The sequence below is a fragment of the Lates calcarifer genome, linkage group LG12 (genome assembly GCF_001640805.2).
Source record: "Lates calcarifer isolate ASB-BC8 linkage group LG12, TLL_Latcal_v3, whole genome shotgun sequence".
In the NCBI taxonomy this organism is placed as follows: domain Eukaryota; kingdom Metazoa; phylum Chordata; class Actinopteri; family Centropomidae; genus Lates; species Lates calcarifer.
The window spans coordinates 7175505-7202987 of NC_066844.1; the positions used below are offsets into that span (position 1 = coordinate 7175505).

General features: G+C 39.8%; 1 protein-coding gene across 3 annotated transcripts; it reads right to left on the reverse strand.

Moving 5' to 3' along the window:
• Positions 1–1123: 1123 nt before the first annotated feature.
• Positions 1124–26408, reverse strand: LOC108873594 (synaptotagmin-2). Of its 3 annotated transcripts, none has more exons than XM_018661869.2 (9): positions 26008–26408; positions 9562–9790; positions 9257–9417; positions 6943–7065; positions 5707–5874; positions 4269–4436; positions 3261–3378; positions 2773–2906; positions 1124–2595 (listed from the first exon to the last, which is right to left on the reverse strand). In XM_018661869.2, exons 2-9 carry the CDS (start codon positions 9764–9766, stop codon positions 2380–2382), a joined length of 1293 nt encoding a protein of 430 aa, XP_018517385.1. In that variant the 5' UTR covers positions 9767–9790; positions 26008–26408; the 3' UTR covers positions 1124–2379. The 3 variants fall into 3 exon arrangements, with proteins under 3 accessions (XP_018517385.1, XP_018517382.1, XP_018517383.1); XM_018661866.2 differs by having other exon boundaries at positions 6943–7074; XM_018661867.2 differs by lacking the exon at positions 26008–26408 and adding an exon at positions 13590–13734 and having other exon boundaries at positions 6943–7074.
• Between the last annotated feature and the right edge of the window lie 1075 nt (positions 26409–27483).

A 27483-nucleotide genomic window follows, 5' to 3' on the forward strand; every position in this document is an offset into this window, starting at 1 on the left:
AGTTCTGGTGATTATATGGAGGCAAAGAAAGGCTGTAATAATTTGGATTTTATAAGCAACTGAACACCTAATTTTGACATTAAACAACCGCTAAATACTTAATGTCGTACCACTGAAATTACTGAATTTAAATATTTTATTTTGAAAACCATCTTTCTGAATTTTGTATTTTGTATTCTTCAAGTAGTCTTTAATCGATATCACCCATAATGGTCCAAATGTTTTCTTTAAAATGGATGTTATTTAACATTATGAGTTATATAAAAGTAGATACTGCTGAATTTCTTTCTTTCTTTCATACACTAGCTGATTCTGGTTTCGTTTGTTTCAGTAGGTTTGGTCAGATTTGCAGTCACACTACTATCAATTGGAATAAGAAAAGCTTGACGTTTCAACCCTGACATTTTCTAATGAAAACTGGTTTGCACATACTCTCAGTTGCAGCTGACTGAGTCAGGGCTGAGTCTCAAAATAGCTGAACTTCTCTACAGTTGTTTGACATACCCCATGGAAATGGCAGAAGTATACCCTGGGGTATAAATATCCCTGGTTCAGAGTCACTGTTTCTCAGCACAAAGGTTGGTGTCTAAATGAAACTGAATTTTTGATCCAGATGTGACCACTTGAATTTTCTTCTTGATACTGTGAACCATAAAACTACATACTTAAAATCAAGTAATGCACAACTTGAAATGATCAACTGGAAATTTCAAAGAGGAGAATTCAAACTGCATGCATTCAGACAGATAGTTCTCAAAATAAATTATATTCATGCTATAAATACAGTGGAAAAATATTTTTTAAACTTCACAACTAGGTGTCCAGTTGCTGGAAAGACTTGTGGCCTTTTTTGTCCCCATATCTCTGCACATCACACTAATATATAAGTTGTGAAGTTTAACACCACCATGTTGCAGCACTGTGGCTCCAGGTTTACAAAGCTTACGTCTAATGAGTGAGCGATCGAAACAACATGAAATACTGCGAGGCATGATACATGCTCGATTCTGCAGCTCTATTTGGTTCAAGCAAATGGTCCTGGATATGTATACTGTATTATATGTATATGTATATGTAGCACTTGCCGTGTTGAGATTTTACAAACTGGTATTTTGTACTTGAATTTACGTTCTCTTAAAAAGTGCAGTTGCAGCTTACATTTCAAATTCAGTTCTCTATAAAAACATCTTGTCTTTGACAGAAATCCTCATCAGAAACTACTGAAGTATTGAAGTGGACTACAGTATGTTGGGTAAACTACAACATTTGTCAAAGAAAGACATATAATCAGTTCAATGGATATCAAAATTAAATGCGATAGATTGCAATGTTTTTCAGAAGCAACAGCAGAATTGAAATAGTCATAACTGTTTGGAACATCATTGGTAAGCCTTCTCGTATCCTTACTTCCTCGATGAGTAAGGAAGGTTTTACATCCAAGTGGTCAACACAGCCCATGACAGATTTCAGATGGCACATTCACAGTGTCCCTGACTACTTTTGTATGATATTCACTCTGTAAAAAGTTCCCCTTCTAAAATAAAACAAAGAAGCCTACTGTACTTCTCAAAATGTCATATCAGGAAAGGCACCCTTGAATTCCTGTCCTACATCAGATCTGTCTAAAGACACCGAAGACGTGTGTTGAACCTAAATGCATAGACAGTGCCTTCGTGGCAACACAAAACAAGCAACAAAGAAGATAACTGTGTCATCCCTGCCATACTGTATACTCCTGTACTGTATTTATCTCCCACTCAAATATGAGCTGATAAAATGAAGACCGATTTCTCTTGAAAACAAATTGCAACATGGATCGCTGCATTCAGTGTCCACAACCTCATTCATTCTCAATTAAATCTTTTTGCATTAATGGACTTAAACAGACTCTGTGCAGGAAATAACCCAATACTACAGTACTTTCTATTGCAAGTTATAGCACACTTATTAGCAAGATACAATACTGGGCATGGTGTATGCAGAGCAGTGGGGAGGTAAGTAAAGCATGCTCTATTAACTAAACTAACTAAAGCTTTATTTCCAGTATTGTCTTCACCAAGACTTTCATTCAGTGTCAGCACCCTAAGAATCAGTTTTTAAGTTTCTTCAAATGAAAGAAAGACCAAAAGTCGATCAGTCAAGAACCAGTCACCCAATAAACTCAATGCCACTCCTCTCAGCATACACTAATGTGTGAAATGTGATGTTTAAAAAGAGTTTTTTCGACTTAACCATGAATGAGCAGATATTCTATGATGTCTCTTTTTTGCTGAGCAGGTTTCATGACGAGTTGTCATGTGTTAAGTCATGGGTTTCATGCAAAGTAGGGGGTGGGGGTTGGATTTCTGAGTTAGTGCATTAGCTGGTTGGTGGAGCATGTTACTTCTTTGCAGCTAAAGCTGCGAGCTGACCATCAATATCCTCCTCAGGTTGCAATGGATGCCACTGGGCAATGGGGCGCCGAGGATTGGCCAGCATGTCAGACCAGTGCTTCAGACCTAAGCCTGTCGCCTTGCTGCCCACGAAGATCTTTCCGATGGCATCATTCTTACCGATCTTGTCATAATCAAACACTGTGACCGCCACCAAGATTTTCTAAGTGGGAAACAAGAGAGAATCTGTAATTTCTCTGCTATCAGATCATCACATTATTTACATATGAGTGTACATTGATTTAAAAGACATTTTTAAGGGAGAGAGGCACAGATCATCTGTATTACTGTATCATTATTGATCAAATCCTAAAGATCAAGCTGTCAACTTGTACTGTACCTGCATCTGTTCCAGGGGGATTTCAAAGCTGAAGGATTCATTATAATAAGGGTTTAAGGTGTTCTTCTTGACTGTAGTCTTCTTTTTCTTCAGTCGCTTACCCCCCTGCAGCAGCTGGATCTTTACATAGGGATCTGTAGAGGGCATCAATATGATTAACAACAGAGACCATGTGGGCAAGACTTTGTGTCATTTATGACTTTCCTAATGTTTCTGCAATATCTACTCTTTTATTACTCCCCACATGTATTTCCACTATTATGACTTCCTGATTGCTTTCTGTATTAATTTATCCTAATCTTCTATGCATGTGGACCAGGGAAATTACAGTTGTGAACTGCATTTTCCAAGTGTACTTGCACAAGTGAGCCTTATTTTCTTGAATAAAACTAAACTGTTCTCAATAGTATCAAACCCAATTAATATGTAATAATGATCATTCCTGTTTACAACATTCTAACTTTGAAGTGATTATAATATTTCTGTACCGGATAATCCACAGGCATCCATCTTCTTCAGGTTCTTTGCCTCCAGAATGCAGACGGTGAGTTTCCCAGCAGTGGGGACATAACGGAGAGAGATGCAGATGTCCCCGAGTTTCTCAGGCTGAGCGGTCAGCACAGAGAGAAGAGACAGAAATGACAAGCACATATACTCATCAGACAGCGCCAGCAAACTGATTGTTTTATAGGTTGATGCAAAATGCTCTTGGCTACTGTCTGCTGTACAGTATTTTTTTTAAATCATTCTCTTATATGCTGAAAATTAGGTCTTTTGTCCCTGCGGCACGGATAGACTTCTGCAGAATTTCAAAACTCTTTATCAGAATAGTTCTGAGAATTTCAGCCAGCATCCACTGAGATGACTGAGATGAAGTTAACAGAAAATACCACTGATACTAGCAGAAAATGTGACAAATATGTTATATTCTGTATAAAAATACTTCAGCCTCATACTCTGTAGAAAAAGTACAGTGTCATTAAGAGAAATTTCTGAACACTTACTGCACTACTCCTCTGATGATTGCATTTATGTTACCACAAAATACCTCTTTAAACAACTGTATGTTGATCAGTTGAATGGAATTATCCTAAAAGGTTAAGGCTGGCGTTGGTCTGTATGTTTCATTATTATCAACAAATTCCATGAAAAGACCAAATCCAACAATGTATAAGCCATAAAGATGCGATCTTTAAAAAGGTCACAAATGTATAGTTTTATTTATAGCACCCACTTTCATCATAATGAAAGAACATGGCTCACTGATGTGTTTTTAATAGTTTTTGGACAACCATGGAATTCTACGGCACAGGGGAATGAGCTATATCAGGCTTTGGATGCACAGATGGTGTTTGTTAGTTGGCAAGCATGTAGGCAAGTTAGTATTATTTGTTTTAGTCCTTGTTTGGGATTTGAATATAGAATATAGAATATAGAATATCATCAGACTTATAACTTAAAACCGTCATTCTAATCAGTTTGATTTTTAACAGCACCTCCTCTTGATCGGCACTCTCCAGATCCCGCCACTCCTCGATCGGCCGTCCGAGGTCGATGGTGTTCATAGGAAGCTTCACCTCTCCAATGACGTCATGTTTGGAAAATCGGTCATAATCATACACAGACATCACCAAGGTCTTCCCACCAAGCTCCTCATAGGGCACCTGATCAACACACACAGGTTTATGTTGTGTTATACCTTGATACCTTATATTTTTTCTATGGTTATACAATAAAACTATTAAAAATGGACCTTGTTTGGGTAAAGATAACACTGACGCAATACTGGGTAAGCTTTACTCACTACTGAAAGAGAGTCAGTGTTATTTTTTTATATTACTCACCCCGAAATATTGTTATTTTTAAGCACAACAGGCTAAAGTTTCACCTTAAAACTGTCACAAATTTATGGTTAGTTAGACAAAATGATGTGCGTACCAAATGACATTAAGATCTGGAAGGAGATGTATATTATTAACAATAACAGTAACATATAGGCTTAAAAATACTACAGTAAAATTTATTCTAACAGTTTGCAACAATTCCATATTATATTTAACCCAACACTAACAAAAATGGGGTTTCATTCCATGGGTGCTGGGTAAAGTTACCCCATTGCTGCACTGGTGCCACAATGAGCTACTGATTTTTATTGTGTGTTAAAGGCAATTAAATCCTAAAATAATGAGTACATGGAAAAGCTACAGTTAAAGAAATTTCAGAAAGTTAATGAGTGAATGAGTATTCAAGTATTCAAGGACAAACAGCTTGAACTAAATTAGACAATATTAGCTCTGACTTATATGAGCTGCATAATAGAAATAGATATTTGAAAACATAACATACTCCAGCTGACTGACACCTTCTGAAGGATGAGGACAATTCTACCCTCTCTAGACATGACATTAATGAAAACCTTTCAAGACTGACAAATAAGAAGTATCTCAAATAAACCTGAACAGTGAAACAATAACTATGGCTATGAACATCTTTGTGGCTCTGTCTGGGAGAGGAGAGTCAGAGGCATTCTGTAAAATCAGGTTTGTTTTTCTTTTCTTTTCTTCTTTTTTTGCCCTGCAAATTTGCAGACAGGCAGAGCTTCCAGCATGACCCAGAGTCACTTGTAAAGTCTCTGCGGGCCTTATTAGCTAGGACAGGAAAGATCAGCATGTAGGCTGTACAGGCCAGTGAGTACACGCAAAACCAGATAAACCTGGCAAGACACAGTCAGTGCTATTACACTTACACAGTATGAGGCACGTGCAGTCAGGGGGTTAAGATGATTGCCTACCATCATCCGTAACTGTTTGAGCTATGTCTCTCTTTGAATTTGCAGCTTTATAGATTCATATGAAACCAGGACACCTTTTCTGCAACACATTCTGTAACTGTATTTCATCACTGTACAGACACAAAAGGATAAAAGGAACTTACCTTAAATACAAACGTTTCATTGAAGACTGGGTTCAGTGTCTTCTTGTGCACTTTGGTGTCAAACTTCTTCTTCTTGTCAGGGAAGAGGAGGACTCTAACGTAGGGATCGGAGGTTCCACCCGAGTCCATGGACATGAGGTCTGCAGCTTGAAGGATGCCAATTGTGAGCTGTGTGCAGAGGAGAGGGTGGGATGTAGAGCACAGGAGTGGTAAGGACAGAATTTTATCAGGCAAAAAGTTTACAAGACTTTTCATTTGTGTCAGGGCCACTGCCTCAGACTGGTTATATAACAGCATCTGACAACTTAAGCCTTGCAATCAATCACAAACTTCTTGCCCGACTGGAGACATATTGAATGTCAAGAGTTTTCTTCAATGTCACAAAATTGCCACAGTGTGGTGACTTTTTTTTTTTTTTAAAGGTTTTCTGTCCCTACATTATACAGACAAATTTGAAGTATGACTTTAATGCTAGTCTTTGCTCTGTTGACTTAATATGAGACATTTCCCTTTATATTCAGTACCATAAGCCTCATTAATTCATGTCATATAGTACCGCTATGGCGATATGCTGCTGAGAGCAGCAGTTGCTGAATATTTGACAAATGAATATCACTTTTCCTTCAGCCAGAATTGTTGCAAAACTATTTATTTCATACTTTACCTTCTTAAGTGATTTCAGTCTTTCTTCAAAAAGGATCATTCTCCTGCTCTGGCGAGGCTTTACAAAACAGCTGTGTATACATTTGCAAGGTTCAGGTCTTAAAGGACTTGACCTGGCCTGGTTTGACATTTGGGGATATACGCTTATTTGCTTTCTTGCTGTGAGTTAGATGATAGGATCGATACCACTCTCATGTGCGTCTTTTAAGATCACAGAGCTTAGCAGACTGTAACAGACTGTAAACAGACTGTAACAGACTGTAAACAGCTGGCCTCACTCTGTTCAAAGTTTACACAATCTGAAAACCAACTCCTCTAAAGCTCAACATGTTATATCTTGTTTATAGATTGGGTTATCTGTGGACAGAGCTGTTTCTTCCTCTTTCTAGTCTTTATGCTAAGTCAAGGTAACTTGCTGCTAGTTAGCTTCATATTCATCCACAAACATGTTAGTGAAAGCAATCTTTTTATGTAAAATATGCAGATTTTACACACCTACAACTTGTGCCTCTGAAAATAATCTGTTAAAGCTTAAACACAGATGTAAAGCATTTACAAGTGACAACCACAGACCTTTGTATTCTCAAAGTCATAATCTATAGAGTACTGCAGCTTCCCCAGTTTCTCTTGTTCCTTCTCCTCTTCCTCTTTCTCCTCCTCCGTCAGTCCGGTCTCTCCCTCATCATCGTCATCGTCCTGGTGTTTCTGCAGTTTGAAGTCAACAAAACATGATGTGGTGTTAAAGGTCAGGGAGTCAGGAACACAGGGAATACAGGGCTCCCCACAACAGCCAGCATGCCACAGACACTGGAGCTCCAGGAGTTTTTTTTTTTTTTTTTAAACATGGGAGATACATGTTTTGGTTACTGCTTACCTTCACAGCACCTGATAATAATAACCAGGGATTTATCATTTACAGGGGGGGGGGGGATCTCTATTGGTAACACATAAATATACATGTTTATACTTTTGAATAATTCTGTACACCTCGTCTTCAGTGTGTTTGGATCACTGGGCAATTCCTTCGACATGCTTGTGCAGTACAGTGACAGCCAGAGTCAGTGGAGGCATTGCATGCTAGTTCCACTAAGAGGGTTAGTAATTGTAATATTTTTCCAATGAAATCAGATATTAGCATAGTTCTCTTGTTTATCAAAGGGCTCATTTGCATTGGCTTTGGTTTCACCAAATGAGCAAGGAGATAAATGTTTATAGAAAAACCCCTAAGGAACTAGCTCACAACAAAGAATGCCAATGCATATTAAATAATAAAAGCCAAATAAGACATAATATTCAGGGCAAGGAGATGGCTTTCAAATAACCTGCAGCTGTTCAGACTTTTAGCAGGATTGAAATTTGTTGTTTTATTAAACCCTACCCTGACAAGCTTCATATTTCAAGAATAAAATCCAAAAACTTTTTCAACCTGCATGTCTTGTTTCACCTCTAAATTTATGTGGCACCAAAAAAATTGCCTCTCTTTTCAGCTCACCATTATTACAATAAATGGTTCAGGATTAAAGGGCACAGCCAGCTATTTGAATAATATAGAGTCTTATTGTTTCAGTGTTATTGCTGCAGTTATAATTACAGCCTCATTGTCAAGGTGACCTTGACTTTGAAATATTCTTACTCTTTTTTCAGGCCATCCAGGGTCTCCTCATTCTACCTCCTCCTTGAGTATTACAATCAAAAGGACAGATTTGCAAAGTATTTGGCTCCTCATGCAGTTTTGTCATCACCGTTTCCATGTCTCCAAAACAACCAACCATGCCCTTTATCACATGCATAGATTAATAGTGTTAAAAGTGTCTTGCATATCATCTCTTAGTCCAATACTTTCCATATTGGTGTGAGTTACAGTTACATTGTCTCAGGAACAATGCATTACATGGTTAGACTCTCCTCTTTGGGGTTTATGGAGCACATCATAGCTTTCCATTGTTACATTCTCAAGCTGTCATAACAAAAATAATAATAATAATAATAATTTGGGGGGGGGTGACTAAAAAAAGAAAAAGCAAAGGAAGCTACGACTTTCATTCCATGAAACCCCCCTCCGCCCCGGGGGCCAGAGAGCGTCAACGTGAGCTATCCACCTACCGTAGCGCGGGAGTCCACCACAGTCAAGAAACACGAGGCACACACAAGACAGACACAAAGCGGGAAAAAAAGGAGGAGAGCAGAGAGAGGAAGAGATTCAACTCACAAGACACCAAACACACTACAAAAGAGAGGCAGTCAACACCACCACCACCACAATTATGATGAGAAATGACACGCATGTTTTCAGCTTGTTTTCACATTGTGGACACACATAATTGATTGCTTTAATTAACAGTCATTGGAGCATAGGGCAATCTATGGTGGTGTCAGCTGGTTAGCCCTCAAATGAATCGCTGGCTTTTCTAACATTTATCCTCTGATTTACTGTACTTTGCTTCCAAAATTTCCCGATGTTTCTACAGGCCTCACGCCTTCATCCATTATCTCCAGTTATGAAAAGCAGCTTTTGGTGCTTGCGACTTGTCAAAAGAAAACTTTCCACTTCACACTGCTCATTATTCTTTGCCACCTGGTAACAAAGTGTGTCATTTTTCACCATGGGCCACAATGGTATACGTCACACATTTAAACGACCACAACAACAACATCAAATAAATGGAGGGGAAGAGAGCTCTCCTTGTGTCCTCTACAGCCTGGCCTAAAAGAGCTGCTGGTGAAAGATCAAATTTGGTTAGCTAGAGACATGTTTAAATGAATAAAAACTCAGCAATAAAATGTCAGAAATAATCATAAAAGCTTGAATAAATAATTGAAAGTAGCATCACCCAAACCATCCAGTTACCCTGACTTTTCAGTGTGTGGGAAGCACGAGGCGTCATACCTCGCCACCCTGCATGTTCTTCATGTTGAAGCCGTCCTTGCCCTTCTTCCCCTTCTTGTTCTTCTTCTTCTTGCAGCAGCACTTTTTGATTATGCAGAAGCAGCAGGTGAGGATGAGCAATGCGGCCACCACAGCGATGGCAATCAGAGCCCATGGAGGCACTGTCAGTGTCAAAACAACAGAGGGAAAATTGAGATTCAATGGAAACTGTGTTAATTTTCACCAAAATAAATCTGAACTTTTTGTCAAATAAAAAGCATTTTGAATCTCAGCAGGATTTGGGAATGGGTTGCAGGGCTGCTTACACGGGATTTTATCAATTTCGTTCAAGAATTTGCTCTTGATTTCCTCAAACATGTCATTCTTGCTGATCTCTGTGTTGTTGGAGCCGGAGATGTCCGGCGCTGAGGTGGAGATGACAGCTGGGGTGGGAGCCATGGTCATGGTGGTGGCGCCAGTGGGCTCAGCGGCTGCCACGGCCTGTGGCTTTTTGAACAAGTTGAACTTCATTGTCAAAGACTAGGTGCAGCGTCCCTGAGGCACACAGAGAACAGACAGAAAGGGAGAATGAACATCACCAAACAACTAGAATGTCACATCCTCAATGATAAAGATTAGGTGGAAGAGCAAAAGTGAATGTAGCATGTTAAAGACTTCTAGAAAAAAGATTATTGTTGCTGAATTTGACTGAATTTGACTGAAACACAAATTTACACAATTGTATCTGACCAATATACAACAACACAAATTCTAAACCAGGATGTAGTGCTAGCTAGTTATTTGATTAGTAGTAGACAGACAGAAAGTTGGACCGCAATGGATTAACTGTTAAAGTAATTTATAGCAAAAAAGTCACTTGCTAGTTCCAGTTGCATATTTTCTGGTTTGCATCATTATAACTTGAATATGTTTGGGTTTTGGACTGAACAAGCAATTTGAGGATGTTACTTTAAGCTCTAGGAACATTTTAGACTGAATGATTAATCAATTAACTGAAGGAAGTTCTAGCCCAACTTAAATACTTTCCACTGTGAACCTTAGCTTTTATGCCACTGTGGTGGCAAATCCTTAAAGTGCTCAGAAATACAGAAATCAAAACATCTACTGTGCAATGATAAAGATCATTTTAAGCTGTCTGTGTGAAGAATGAGCAGGAACCGAGGTGACTATTCGTCCCTCTCTGAACACAGTGATCTGCCAGAACTGATGGGGAACCCAGAGAGAGACCTGCATCTTAGAGATACGAACTGAAGGAGTTCTACCTGAAAAAGATTGCAGGTCAAATGTTAAAGGAAAAGTTTGATATTGGGAAACATGCTCACTCCCTTTCTTTCAGAAAATTAGATGAGAGGAATGAAGCCTCTATCTTGTCAGTATGGTAAATATAAAGCTAGCTGGAGTTACTTTTGGACATAACTAATCCTAATCTTTATCCTAAACAAAGCTAAATGGCTCAGTCATGACAATACAAACATGAGAGTGGTACAGTCTTCTCATCTAATTCTCAGAGAAAGTGAGTGAATATGTTTTACAAAATGTCAAACTATTCCTATAACACTCTCACCTCACCACATGAATGCCCTCTGACTGAACCTTTCTGTGTGGAACACAGACTTGTGCGTTACTTAGATTTTTAGTGTTTTTAGTGTTTGTGTGTGTCTGTTTATATATTTTTAGTTTTTTTGCTGGATAGAAGTCTTCACCTTTACTTTTAGATCAAGTTTGGTATGGAGTCTGAGAATGAAACACAGATGGCACATATGCATATGACTTATGTGGATTCGATATTAAGTAGCTGTTGGGCAAAGAAGCCAATAATTTTGAGGACAACTGTGAATACTTCAAATAACACAATATGAGAAACTGAGCTGAAATAACCAGCTGATTCATCGATCAGTTGACTGACAGAAAATGAGTCAGCAACAGTTTAACAGTTTTAATCAAGTAATTTTTCCCAGCTTGATGCTCATAGTCATGTTCACACTATTATTTTTTCTTTTTTTTTTTTGGTCATTTTACAGACCAAATGATTAATTAATTAGTGGTAGAGTGGAAAGACTAGAATGAACTAAAATTAAATGATAAAGCTGTCTGCACAAATCATAGACCAATAAAAGAAGTGTTTCTTTGCACTGGTCAATTTTTTTTTATCGTTTGGAAATTCAATCCACCACAAACAGCTGTCAAAATCAATTTACCTCCCTGCCTCAAGTGAGCATTATATTATTTATTCTCGGTCTGCTCTTTGCATGACCATGAGTGGCAGTGCGCTATTAGCATTTACTGCTGAATGCGAAGGTGTCTATCCTCTGGTCTAAATGAGGCTTGCTGTTTCTTTTCTTTTTCTTTTTTTTTTTTTTACAACCAAACAGAAAAAAACATATGCTGCTGATAACTGGATGCACTTGACTACTGTAGCATGAATTTGCTTCGTGCATCATTGTTTGGCACAGAGAAAGAGAATTCTTTCTTTTTGAGCCTTTTTATTTGATTACTTAGAATAGACAGCAAAAGAGATAATGGGAGGACAGTTTAGTGGTTTAAATTCTATCAGCAAGATTATTTTTACTGCAGTATGATACATTTCTGGGAACAGCTAGTCTGACTGGTATTATTTTCGGCACTGAACATTGTGATTTGGACACTGCCTTCATGCTTTCATGCCCCCCCACCACCTCAACATAATGCTAAAGAATAACTGGCAACTTGACAGCAGTTCACTTGTTCTGCAGCTACAACGTCTCTGTGTTTATTTGTTTTCGCTTCAGGGTGAAGAATTTGAAAGGAGAAAAGTGCTTTGACAGAAAAGGTCATAAAATTTATACATTTTCAAGAAAGAAAAGAGAGAGAGCATTGTGTGATTCACTCCTTCAGAGCTTTATATTCGTTGCTATGCCTGTTAAGCAAGTACTATGTGGAGGCAGATAACATATCATAAAAAGAAAAGATGAAGCATAAAATAAAAATTAGATAAACACTTAGCAGGAATAAAATATAAAACACATTGTGTCTGAAAGTGTATGTGGGAGTATGTGTGTGTGTGTGTGTGTGTGTGTGTGTGTCTGTGTGCGTGTCATTACAGCTCTCAAATGTTCAGGACTATCCAGAGGATTTTTGTTTTATCTCCCTTACAAAGCACTAAAAGAAAATGATCTGTCTCAGTTTAAGACAGACAATTTATATCCTCTGTTTAAATGAGCAAGGACAACAGCTGAGTGCAGGGTTTCACAGATGCAAACACAGAAGTTTGTGTGTTAAAATTAGATTGATGTACAGTGAATCTTTTGCTGTAGAGACGTCATGATCTCAATACGCTCACAGTTCATACGAGAATTCCTGTATCATAACATGAGAGTGAAGCAACAGACTTCAGACTTCTCCGTCAGTGTTTGGCAAACACAGTCGTGATGTAAGCTCATCTTCATTGACTCACAGGACCATGAATCAATAAGCATTTCATTCAAACATGTGCATTTTGCCGTTTCTCTCATTTTCACAGGTAGGGATTTGTGGTTAGATGCCTGCTATTCACATACAGAGCAGCGGAGGCCCGCGTGCTGTGGGCCAGCAGATCATTGTTGCTAAGCAATCCTGACAGTGTCTATCGGCTATCCAGAATTGCCCACAACCTGTCTATAGCCGAGGTGACCAGCCAATTAAATAACCAATTGGCTGAAGGCCAGTGTCAAGTCATTGCCTGAGCATTGGGTATGGACATGATGGGAATGCAAACTGCTGCCACTTTGCTATGATGTATGATCATTGTGATTAAAGTTTTAGCCGCAATGGGGTCCCTCCCAAAAAATTTAACATCACGTTATGTCTATACAAGAAACCATGACTCAAGACGTCGCCACGTCTCAATCACCACTGACGAAACATGCCAGCAGCTGTAATAAACACAATCCAAGATAATTCCTGCTTCCCTAATCGCATGGATAACTCAACTCTCGAACTTCCACCAACTCTCTGTGATTAGCAGCAATGAGGGCAGTGGCTGAATGCAAATACACCACAACACGTCCACGCCTCCCCCCTCCTTTAGTGTTTACCTCTGTGCCATTAGCACTCAGTCCTTATCTGCCTTTGATTTCTGCAGCTCATCACTGGCCAGCATCACTCAGCCACAGAAAAAGGCTCTGACACATCCTGATTCACAAGGATATTCAGGTACAGAGAGTACAGTCACAGTGTAATAGTTTAACATCACTCACTTAGTTTGAGCACACAGCAAAGATCCTCTCAGATAGCCACGTTCTAGTTGTATGTTGCAGTTACATTCATGCCACATAACTGCACCACAATTATAAAAGATCTCCAAAACAAAACTCACCAGTCAGATATAGTATTCCCCTTCACAAGGTGGCCCATCCAATATCAATGACTGTTTGGGCTACAGTTCCTCAGAGCTGTGGTAACATAGTCTGATCTCTCTCATAAGCAGAGACTGCAGTCTCCTCTCACTTCTCTCCACTGCAGCACTACACCCCTCCTCCTCCTCCTCCTCCTCCTCCTCCCCCTCCTCCTCTTCCAATGCACACCATCTCCCCCTATTTTCCACCCTCCTGTCACACACACCTCCCTACCCCGTCTCTCCCTCAATGTACTCATGCACGCAGCCTCTTTACCTCTTTCTCTCCATCTCTCCCCGTCCCCCCTCCCCCTCCCCAACCTCATTTGTGATGCTGCTCACACAACTGATTGCAGCATGCCACTCTTTGGTCTAGCATTGGAGGGCAGTTGTAAAAAGATCAATATGCACAAGCTCTGGGGTGGGGTGGGTTGGGGTGTTTGAATAAAGCCACAGATTGCACAGGTCAGAGATGCCTTACAGGAAGGTAGAGGTAGCGGAGGGTAGTAGAACGGCTGACAAACTCTTAAGGGTGTGCTGACTTCACCACATCAGCTCCACAAACAGTATCATGCTGAGCTCATACAATTAATTGGATCCCAACAATTGATCTCAGAAGTGTGATATAACCCTCTGGAGGGATTCTTGCTTGTTAAACCCATTCACAGCGAACAAGTGAAACCAAGAATGATTAGGTCAACTTGTCTGCCTTTCACTGATCCCTCAGGAGACTCGTCAACGATGATTGGTAAGCGAGCAGATTGCAAAACATCTTCTCCAGTTACAACACAAAAAAAATGCAGCCCACAGTGTTGAGCTAAAACCATTACATCATGAAACAACTCGTGTGTGACCAAGAAATCGATGCAAACAGAGGTGTGCATACAAGGTCTGAATATGAAACGCTGGGTGATAAAATGTAAGTCCACATCGCTTGGCCTTGTATTCATTCTGAATAATAAACCAGCCTCAGACCAACAAATGCATGAAAATGCCCCTTGTGTAGTTACTTCTGTACATATTTGAGCCCTTTTCAATTCCAGCATCCAATCTTTTCCCCTGGCTTTCTCCTGAAATCCTCTTTCCCTCTTCACTCTCCTTGGGGAAATACCTTTCTGTGTGCTCATGTTCAGGCAGCAGCTGTCAGGAGTTTGGTCTGAGGTGGCTCCTCTCTCCTCAGATTACAGTGCAATGAGCTGCTTCTGCCAGAGGGGGGCAGGGACCTCACACAAAATTGCTGCATCACAGAGTATCTGTTTTCTATTTTTTATTTTTTATTTTTAATTTGCACAGTTTTGCCCAGAGATATTTGTCTTCCATATTTTCCCCAAATGTGTTTTCATCCTCTGAAATGCATTTCACAATAGTGAAAGTGACTCACACTACTCATTTTAAATAAAACCTTTAGCTGCAACTTTTTACAAAGCTGTTCAAAATCACCAAGATCTTCCGCTTTTCACTTGGTTCTCAGTATTCTTCTTTCAATGTTAAATGATTTTATCTTTCATCATATTCTCTTAACAATTTAATTACAAGACAGAATTAAGTAACCTTGTCATCAACTTGACTGAAGTGGGAGTGAGGGGACATCATAAGAGTGAAAATGATGTGGTCTGGAAAAGCTGCAGTAGCAAGGTGAGGAGGTGATGTTGCTAATTCATGGTTTCAGGAGAGAGATATTCAAAGCTAAAGAGTCTTGAGAGGTGGAATTAGGGTTTGTTACACCTGTAAAAGTAAACTTTGAACTCATTTAAATCTTGGGGTGCTTTAAAGGAATAGCTTGACATTTTGTGAAATCTGCTCACTTGCAGAGAGTTCCACTCCACTGTGTTTGTTCAAAATGAAGCTGGAGCCAGGAAATGATTAGCAACTATGAACAGTGAGAAACACTTTATTTTTTCCCACCCAAGGTAAGGGAAAACCTGCCCCTACTTTGCCCCTGATTGGCTAGGTCTGGTTCCTCTTACTTGGTTGGGTTGGTTAGGTTTAGACATGAAGACTGATGAATGGTTAGGGTTAGGTTAAGAATATCAGTGTGAGACAACCAGAGGCAGGGTAGGTGTGGGTCCTTGCTTACCTCAGCAGGGGGGAAAAATAACAGTGAACAGCTAGCCTGGCTTTCTCCAAACATCAACCAAACTCAGTCAACCAAAATCAGTGACGACAAGATGGTCAAGATACAGTCCAGCACATGACACTTTTTAAAACTGTAACTTGACATTTTTATATCGCAGCTTTTGTGAAGATTGAACAAGATATAAAGTGTAAAGTATGCTGGTAGGCAGATTATGTCACCTCTGTACAGAGTCAGATGCTAGGATACATCATCATCATCTGCTGGCTATATTATCATATCTACTGTACAGACACAACAGTGGTATCAATATTCTCATCTAACTATTGAAAAGAAAGTAAATATGTGTATTCACCGATATGCTACTCTGTTAACATATACATTTGTTTCTATATTATTTGCAGAGAGTGACAGCAAGACTGGAAAACAAAATTAGGGATTACACAAATCTTTAATGACCCCCTTTAGATGTTCCAGTCAGCAGGTTGGGATGTTTGGGGTTTGAAACTGTGCCTGCAAGTTAAAAGGACACACTCCCAATCCAGTGATCCATTGTGCTGTCTCAGTGGAAAGTTCCTACAGTCAGTAACAATATAGTGGCATTTAATGCTAGGCGTACAGCAGCACTCACTGTAAATCTGCATTGTCACAGGAGCCAACTTGGCAACAACAATAACTTAATTCACTCTGAGGTAGATTTGGGCACAGTAAACTCACAGTGAAAGCCTTCATTGTGAAGTAAATTGCAAACAGGAAAAATGGAGAAAATGTAAATGGCAGAGAGCCAAACCAAGCAGCCCATTCTTCTCTGGCTAAAGAAATCCAATACATATCTGATATGAGACTAATAACCACATTATTCTAAGTGAAATTCATTTTTTTGTTTCGAAAATCGTGTGCGGCTGACTTACAAAAAATCTGAATAATCTTATTATTTTTTCCCCAAAATAAATCCAGTGATTTTAGTCCATTTATTTTCTGTATTGTCAATACATTTTAGACAGATGAAAACCCCCTGGTGAGTCAGCATTGGGTCTGTTGCATTATTCTAAACTAACAATATAAAATATATCTCTAGAAAGCAACAACATTTAGTGGTAACATTTATTCTTCAGATTTATAACCTGAATCTGCATTGATTAGCTGGCCTGGCCGTCATCTTCACTGTTTTGGTTCACTCTTACTGCTGTCAGAGTCAGCACATTGCACAGCAGTCTTCAGCATTAAATCTCTAAAAAGCCACTGTACACATTGTACCAAAGACAGACAAACAGATACAGTCAGAGACTAGAGCCACACAAATCGTTCAAGACCAAAAACAGAGGTAAAAGAGTGAATATTGGACTTTCATTCACCAGGTGATCAGAAACACAACACCAAATGAATGATGTTGCGCCATAACTGCTAGGATGTGTAAACAAGCAAGTGTTTGCTAACAAGTTCACCAATAACTTAAAAGGTGATGACATGTCAGTGTTGTATTCACAACCTGTTCCCACTACCTACAAGTGGTCAGAAAGCAGTTATTGCAGTGTTAATTCTTAATTTTGTGGTAGATTGCTCACACACAAATGGCAAATAAAACTGATTTGATTAAATGATTTCATTTTTATATGAGCATCACCTAACTACCATAATCAGGAACAAGAAAATTGAACACTCAACAGGATAAAAAGTAACATTAAAATGGAAAGAATAATCAATGGCAGCCAGATAATAAGCTTGTAATAATGTTAAAGCATGAATATGAATGAATACAGCGATGTTAGATTTCTGAATACGATACTTTTTAATTCTTTTGTATGTGCTCACCAGATGTAATGAGTTTATGTACCTGACCTGGTTTGATAAATCACCTTTTCTGCTTCTTGACTCAGCAGCTTTGGTGCCTAAGAGTTTAGTGCAAGGTCACAATGCAGCTGCAGCATTAACCAAAGCGGTACATTAGGATTGGTTCACTCTGGCTCCCAGTGCATTGTGGGATACTCCAGCTCATCCCTGGCTCTCTCATTCCCTCAGAGTATCTGTGAATGAATAAACCTCTCCCTCCCTCTCTACCAGTCATCCTCTCCACAAAGGGTGAGTCAGGCCGGAGGACATGTGCTGCTCTGGGACATCGATAAGGAGCAACACAACCACTATCACAGCCCAAGATTACGAACATATGCAGAGGACAGCTGGTCCTGACATGTGCCGTGCCGAGTTGTGCTGGGACGTTTTGGTCAAGATGATTTGTCTCCTCTGAGGCAGCAGAGAGGATGTGGAAAAGACTGCACCCTCTCAGCTCCTGCAGGGAGTGCTGCAATGCAGGGGTGTAACAGAGAAATACGAAGCTAGAAGGCAGTTTGTCCAACAGTCAGCTCCTAACACTCTCCCTCCATTTCCTGCCATGCCTCACTTCTTCCCCTCCTCATTGCTTTGATCTTTTATTTTCCTCCTTATTGCTTCGCTCTCTCTAGACTCCCATCCTTCTGTCTTCCTCTATCTCTCTCTCTCTCTCACAAACATGCACACAAACATTTACACACAAACACTCACACTTAAGGCACTGGCCGTACTCTGGCCAGTCATTACTGCTGCAATGGTAAACAGAGAGCACCATATGGTCGTAGTTGGCTCTGTACATTGGTTGCAGTGATTGGGTATCTTGAACATAGCAGTTGGTCAACACAATGACGGCATGTGTGTGTGCTCCTATGTGTGTATGTTTATCTGTAAACACTGGGTGGATTTTTTATGGACTATGTTGAGTGGGTGAATGTCAAAGAGGAGCTCTTGTACTTTGACAGCAGCTTTTCACTATGAGTGAGTACCTGGCATGATAATACTACAGTGTCAGTCTCCTAATGTGAAGGACAGGGGAGCTGCAACAACTCGGTCAATGTCAACATGATCATGTGAGTATATTTAACTGTGCAAAACCAGCGTACGTTAAATCATTTGTCCCAAAAAGGGTTTATTAAGAAAGCAAATTTAGGTAGTTATTAGGGCTGCCGAACCAAAATAACCCAAGAGATATTAAAATTGTACAGAAAGAGGAACTGGAGGTTGGAACTTGGCCTCTTTTGTCTAAGAGCCAAACAACCAATTAGATTATACTACATTTTAAGTTGACAGGGAAAAGAGGTATATGTGGATAGGTATTGTAGTTCATGGTAAGCACCATATACCCCTGAGCCACCAGGGCAGCCCTTAAAGCTGCTTCATGTAAGTAAATTATTTTGAAAAATTCAACACTTAGCATGCTGACCAGCTAGCCCCATTCCATCCCAAGGATGAGGCAGTAGTGATGCTTTGATGCTGGACTTGCAATGTTTCTTCTACATTGATAAACAAACAGCTGCTAATCCTAATATTAGCTATGTAGCGATAACAAAAATGTACATATTGCACCTTAAGTAAAGTAAACTTTTTTTTCATAGTGTAATTAGTTTATACACAGCCTCTTGTATAGAGCTTTTTTACACCAGATATTCTGAGGTGGAAGCATCCTAAGGCCCTGTGCACCCACACGTCTTAACAACAAACCTGACAATAAAATGATAAAGATGTAAATCAAGCCCTGTTTATACACACAACACAGTCCTGAGATAATATCTAATCAGGCAAAACAGGTACAACAGACTTTAAGTATTGAGAAAACCACACAAGTGAACCATTACCTACCAAAGCAAGCAAGCAATAAAACCAAGCAATAAAATGCAGCCATCATTAATGTCATCGGCTGCACCTAGCTTTTCCTGCTATAGCATGTCAAAAATGTTTATTTATTCAAACTAAACTCAAAGGTTAAATCTTATTAAAAGTCTAACAACAACAATAAATTCTTCCTACTTACAAGTATCATCTGGTAGCCAAATCTTTTCCCTTGTGCTCCACACAAACACTGTCCACTCCATTGCACTGAGTGACACGTTCCCTAGGCTAAAATGAACATGGCCACTGTAGGTTATTTTGAGCTGATTCCACACACACCATCCTGATGATGCAGTGTGAGCTAATGGTTCACATTCAGGGCTAAAGCTGACCAGGTGAGCTACATCAGCTGATGAGCCTCCTGAGTCAGCATTTGCCATGTCAACCTGGATTACCCACTGGAGAGCAGCAGGAGGATGTTACCACAATCTCAACTTTTAAAACTGACAATGAGAATGTGAACATAAACTCAGGCAACTAACATGTTTGTCTTGCAGATGCAAGTTTTAAAAAATTTAACAACTGTGTGATCTTAAACCAAATGTCCTCCAGTGTCCATCAGACAATAGCAGTAAATGCTTTTATGCTACAGCATATTTCCATCAATTTACATCTTGAAAGTGAAAAACAATTCTGATCACAGGGGGAAAATGAACAACAGTAATTAAATACCTTATGTGTTTCTTCTAAATTTCTCCTATGAATTTGTCTACATTAATTTGCCTGAAGGCAAACTAATGCAACTATGATGCCCACAACTATTTCCCTAAATTTAGCTGAGACGTCACATCAAAAGTGTGTTTGATCGTCCAGAGCTTGACATATAAAGGAAAGACAACTTGTGACAGTTTGACAAGATGTCTTTGTATTCACCATGTTACAAAAGCTCAACCAAAGCACATACTAGACAGCATTGTTTAAACTGTACCTGTCTAACACCTGGTTCTCGGTCATGGAAACTCCTCATTTTTAGCCTTTCCATAAACACAAATAAACCAATTGCAGAGTGGCCCACACCATGGTGACTGAGACCGTCTTGATAACAAACAAAAATACAGATATCTCATTTTTTCCTCCACCTAGTTCTGAAAATAGCCTGACTGAGCACTGGATATTGGCACATTTAGGGTGTGGGCAAAAGGGAGGGAGAGAACAACATTTAGAGACAGGGGAGGAGGAAAAGAAGAGGGAGGGAATACATCTTCCCACTAGTGAAGGATGCATTGCCCAACTGTGCAGATCTGGGGCAACATGACAGAGTACTACTGAGTAAAGAGAAGCCAGAAGGGACGCAAGTTCAGTAAGTAATTATCTGATTCTTCTTTTCCTCTGGCCTTGAAAGCATTTCACGTCAGATTTCATCCTCGACTTTTGCTAATTAAGCAGCAAGCAGTCATTTTCCTACTATACAGTCTGTGCCTCATTAAAACAAACGAAAAGTGACATGGCTTTGAAAGCAAGAACTGTGGATGCACTGTATTTCTAAAATTTTGAGTCCAGAGACCAGCAATAAATACAAGAACCAGATGTGTCATTATTGGCATCATCCATTTTCTGCTCCAGCAAATTTCCAGATCTGTCAAGGGTGTCGTGCTGGGTGAGGAGAAGACAAATTGATATCATTAAGAAAGTCCTTCATCAGCAAATCCTCACAAACAGGTCTGTTTTCTGGATTGACCCATGAAAAATCTGAAAGATCTTCTCTGTTGTATTGTCATAAGTGATAAGATGCTTTATTTAAGACTGTGATTGTACAATAGTTCATAAATAGATGGAGATAATATTGCTAATGTTTTCATTCCTGGATATCAAGCCTCTGAATTAAGTCAGCTGGGAGTGCAGGACTCAGAATGACCAGTAGAGAGCACTATACATACACTCTGTAATTTACCATTTTTCAGTGTAATGAATATTGATATTTGAAGTAAATATTGTCGATAACGTAGAACTTTTACTTGTAACGTACTTTCACATTGCAATATTATTACTTTTAGTTAAAATGCTGCTACTTAAGCTTCATCCTTTACAGTATTACTGTATGTAGTCCTGTCAGTCTCTAGCAGAAATGGAAGATAGGAACACACACACACACACACACACACACACACACACACACGCACAACAGCACACTAACTAACCTACTGATTGTTGCTGCTCACTCTGGTACTTAAAAATATTAATTCTCCCCTGAAGCACTTAAAATTGATCTGCGGAAAAGTATTGATTTCTCCCTGCACAAGACTGCAGAGGTTGGGCTGAAACAGTCACTACAGTCGTGTACGTATTCTACACTGAGGCAACGGGAGACTTCTTTCAGTAAATGACAGCAAGAGGCAAACCAATGTACAAAGGAAATATACCATATAATATTGGATTTTTATCACTGTGGAAATCAATTGAATCATTTATCTATTGTCCAATGATTTCTTCAGTCAATCGGCTTCTGCTCCTACACTTTACCTTTTAACCTGTATGTCTTGTGCTCCTCTCCCTCTGCTGTTACACCAGTCTGTATCTTGGATTTGGCCTGCTACATCTTTTCTACCTTTCCCTCAGTGTTGGCCTCCAAAGGTTTACCATCAACAAGCGTTTTTTCCGTTTTTTCACAACATCAGCTCACAACAAAAACCTCAGTCTCGGCCAACATTGGATGGCCTGTTCACTTCGTCACAGTCTGAATGCAATTTAGACAATACGTCTTGATACACTTCTCCTTTTCTAGGAAGGTCGAGCCTCAAAACGAATCCATTCTACTGTGTCCTCAGGCAGAGAGGTGTTGTGCTGATGGCATTCAACTGACAGAAAACGCACTGCAGCACCAGCGAAGGCATCGGTTCAGCAACTTTTACAGGGAAGCTCTCAAAGTCTACAGAACATCTCTCCTGACATCACTGTCTGTGATATCTGTCAAAATGTCTCTCAACACAAAAACAACATTGAGTCCCATTTTATGAACTGGCATTAATGTGTATACCTAGTCTGGCACTACACACGCAGTACTGTGTGTTTAGAGTATAAACAAAAAACATCATCAGTGTGCTTCATGTACGCTGATGCACCTGACAGCCTATGAAAGAGGATCCCCATTTAGAGAGGGCAGGATTATAGGCTGCAGTACAGAATCCCATTTCATGAACCATCAAGCATCAGAAGTGCTTGGGGCATGCACACCTTAGGAGGAGCTGTAATGTGGAAACTCAAAGGGGCTGAAGTGAGGCCACCTGACAACTGCAACAACTGCCTACATTGAGAAATAAACATTACTGATATTCAGATTTAGTCAATTGATTTTACTGTTGCCAAGGATGAATAGGTATTATCACTGCATACAGTGACACAGAGCAGTAGGGGCCTAGTAGGCTGTTACCAAGCACAAATATCACTGATCCAGTGTGGGGATACTGAAGACCCAGAAGTTGCTGTGCTAACAAGAAACCTAAAGAAGAAAATGCATTTGACCGGAGGCCAAACACAATAAAATAACATGACTATGAACTAAGAGTCTACACTCATGCTAGTGGCTCTGTGAGGCTGTACAGTGGCTTCAGAAAGTTTTCTGACTCCTTCATTTTTTGCACACTTTATTATATTGTAAATGTAATTTATAATTTCAATTTTAGATACAGAGAAGTCCTTGAAGAAAACCTGCTCCAGAGCACACGCAATCTGAGACTGGGACTATGGTTAACCTTTCAGCACGACAGTGACCCAAAGCATACAGCCAAGATGACACAGGAGTGACTTTTGGACAAGTCTCTGACTGTCCTTGAGAGGCCCAGCCAAAACCCAGACTTAAACCCAATAAAACATTTGTGGAGAGACCTGAAGATGGCAGTTCACAGCATCACTTCCAATCCAATCTGACAGGCGGTTTAGAGGATCTCTGGAAGAATGGAATAAGCTGCCTCAAATCCAAGTGTAGAGACTTACCCAGGAAGAAATGAAACTGCAATTGCTGCCAAATAGGATTCTACAAAGTGCTTAATTAAAGATCAGAATACCTGTGTAAATGAGAGATTTCAGTTGTCTATAAACATGTTTTGTCTTGGTCATAATGGGTTATTAAGTGTAGGTTGATTGGCAAAAGTTAAATTTTTAATCCATTTAAAATTAAATCTACAACACAATAAAGTGTGCAAAAAGAGGATGGGTTTGAATGTATTCTGAAACCACTGTAGGTAGATTGGGGCACAGAATTAAATGCTAATGTCAACATGCTTACAATAGCAATGCTAACATGCTAATGTTACCGAAGATTAGCAATCTGCAAAAATGTTAATTTTAGCTGGTTAGCATGCCAACATTTCCTAATTAGCATACACACAGTGAGGCTGTGGCTGATGGGAGTGTCATCAGTTTTGAGAATATTTGGCCATATAATCAAACAACTGGACAAAGTAAAAAGTGAAGAAGTAAAAAAGTAATGGGATCTGCAAGTTATTACAATTTATCCTGACAGGCAAATGAATGTCTGTATTTAATTTCATAATAAGTCATCTAATAGTTCAGAGACATTACACTCACAAACCACTAATGTGAACCTCATAAGATACTAAAGGCAAAATCAGGGAGTCACCAAAAGTCAGTAGAATACATCCTCTGTGCACAATGATTGTCTCTACCAAAATTCATGGCAGTTCTAATGGTTGGTAGGATATTTCAGTTTGGCCCAATAGACCAGTCTACTGACACACCAACATTCCTACAGGCACGTCATGACTAAAAAAGATGTGTGGTTGCATATGTTTGTCAAGGAAACTACATAAATCTCTCATAAGCAGACATCCAGTAATATAATCTTATCAAAGAGATGTAACACTGACTTCATCACCAGACTCCAAGCCCAGGCTGCAAAAACTCTATGACTAATCCTCTCTCAGTGCACAGCTAAATGCTAATTCAGCAGGAAAACCTGAGTTTAGATGCAAAATGATATTTTCTCTCTGTCAGGCAGTTTAAAAATACTTCATTGCATTTTTTTGTTTTTTCAAGCTAATCCTTCCTTCCTTGCATTCAAAAAACTACTATACTTCTTGTACTCTTGCAGTCAATCTCATGCTTTGTCCAACCCTTTTTAATTAGCCACATCAGCAACTTAATCATGACTGTCTTAACAGTTAATAAAGGAGGTACTTGAGGGGAAACATATCAACATTTTAAGTGTATATTGATAAATTCTGCACTTGTATTGCATTGTTAGGTCACACAATCATTTTACATTCACAATACTATCTGCTATTTAAAGGTGATTTTACTTAACTAACATCTATTGCGGCACAAAATGCACCAAGGCAAGTACATCATAATCAGCAAGTACTTACATTATAGGACAGAAGCTCTGTGTGTCAGTATGGGCATGCGTGTATAGACACACTGCAGCTACACACCCCTTGATTCATCTCTACTGATGCCAAAAGGAAGTCCTCATTTGGCACACACACACACTGAGGAGTATCCCAGTCATATACTCATAACACCCCTAGGGACTGAAGAAACCACTGCATCACCTGATCAGTTCACACCACTGCATCATAATCAGCCCAGGAACATGTAGTACCAGCATGGATCAATCATTCAAATCTGTGGCTAAATATTAAATATTCCTTAATCAATAGGAAAAACAGAGGAATATCCACATGGGAGATGCCTGTGAGGGCAAATGAGGAGAATGAGATGAAATAAATGAATAGACAAGGTAAAGAAGTTAAAGCTGTGGTCTGTTTTACAAGGTAATCATCATACATCAGAGGCCATAATGCGCAAAATCTCATTGCACATTAACAAGAGTTTTCTTCAGCCTGCAAAGGCAATATTTGCCAACAAAGCATTTAGAGAAAAGGCACCAGCAGACATTGTATAAACGCGCTGGTTTTCTGCTGCTCAGACGACACAGATTTATCTGAACACAGTGAGCTCTGCAGACTCTTGCGTGGGCCCTTCACTCTTGCTGGCTCAGCAGATTTGACTTTGCATACACTCCCTCAGAGCTTTTACTGAGTAACAGAGAGCTGACTCCCATCATCCATCTAAAGACTGACACACTGTAAAAAAGGTAAAGAAATACAGACGGAAAGAGAAATGAAAATTATCTACATGCCAACATAAAACAACTTCTTTTCCATCTATTTCTTTTTTGTTTAACAAAATCTTTATATCTGTGTATTAGAAATCGAAAAATTCACTTTTAATTGTCTATACATCTTAATTATAATCAACCAATATAAAGTATTTTAGTAGTCTCTCTACAGTGCAAGAAAATCCCATCTCAAGTTCTATCCTCAGACACACATTTGTTTTATTATGTAACATTATACTGCAGCACTACATGATGCTACGCACCAGGCATGAGGACTTACCGGCATGCTGTAAAAGTTCCACTCTGGCAGATTTGCTATTATCGTAAGACTCTCTGCATTAAAATGAGAAGCGACGGGCAAAACGCTAACGCTGTCTGCTCTAATTACCCCTGAGCCATTTATTCTGGCTTTCTCTCTCTGCAGAGCTTTTTTTTCTTACATTCAGGCAGGATGTGTGTAATGAGGCTAGGTGCCTCTGTGACAACCTGGCATGCAGCAAAGCCTCAGTAACTGATGATGCTGTTCTGGAAAGAAAGGAAGAAATGCTGCTTACCTTGAAGAGAGATGTGCTGCGTCCTAAACAAGGAGTGGAAGCAGAGAACAGGGTCAGATATATTCTTGACAGGAAGGAAAAAAAATCTTAATAATCTGCACTTTGGTTCATCCCACTGTCAAAAGACATTGCAAAAAAAAAAAAAAAAAAGCCTCAGTGGTGGCAAGTCCCAGTTTCACCTGGGGGAGTATTTCTGCCCAAGGTGCCCCCCTCCTGACACTATCAAACAAGACTTGTCTGGGCTCAAGGTGCTGCTGAAGTGCACTCAGGCAGAGATGAGAAAATAAGATACACTCACACAGATTAACATTGTTCTAACACACTGAAATCAGCACAAGCATCAGTGCCGGTGCAGTTCCACTGCTGTATTTCCCGGCACTGTTCGCTCATTGGCTGAGGAGCAACTCAATAAAACCCCTCCTTGTCATCAATTGGGTAGGGGAGGGAGGTGTGGGGGGGGTAGATTTTCTGTGGCGCACTAACAACTGTGCTCCTCCTCTTTTCTTTCTTGCTCTATCACTTTTTCTCCATGTACAGGCAGACAGGGAGTGCTGAGCTTTGAGAAATAGACGCAGAGGGGAGAGGGAGAGAGGAGATGGAGGGAAGTGCAAAATGCAGGGGAATCGATGAGTGGTGAAAGGAGAGGTGAAGATGGTAACCAGCAGTCTGCAGTGGCTCTCACAGATCTTGTGCGTCCCTGCTGCAGGAACTCTGCAGGAACCTGAGTGCAGTGAGGTGTGAGGACCAGAGAGGATAGAAAGAGAGGAGGGAGGAGAGGAGGAGAGGAGAAGGGTGGATGGGTGTGTGAGGTGGGGGTTTACCGGTCTGCTTGGGCTGGTTTTGCTGCAGTATAGAGGCAGGCAGAACACAGATGGGAAGTTGTTTTTTTTTCTTCTTTTTTTCCCCTCCCAGCAGCAGTAGATGTGAAGCTCCAGCAGACTCAGCAGCAGCAACATAAAAAGGCAACTAGTTCCACCCTTCCTTGTTTACAGGCATTTAACATGTAACTGGTGAATAATTTAAAGGAGCAGAAGGTGGGATGAGCTGCAGGAGTGACACAGATCACTGCTGCTGCCTCATCAGGGAGACATGGATTATAAAGTCACAAAAAGTGTAAAAGTCAAGCAGGAGTCACTCTGTATGTAGCAGCAGAGCAGCATTATATTACCTGTAAATAACCCATTCAGCTCAACAACTTGACATTTCACGTTTTGTGACTATTTCTTGTGCCTTTCCGAATTATTAATGTCAGATGATATATAAGAAGAAAAAAAGATGGAACTGGTTCAGAAGTTAAACATATATGTTAGAGCATAAGGTGGTCTTTCCTTTCCCCCTCAACAATTCAGTGCTTCAATTTTAATTAAATTGACTTAATGAAGTCTCATTCTGCTGTCTGAAATCAGTAGACTACCTGACTTCCTACACTGGACAGCTGGAGAGAGCTGCATCACAATGCCACTGCAGGCTTCTCCA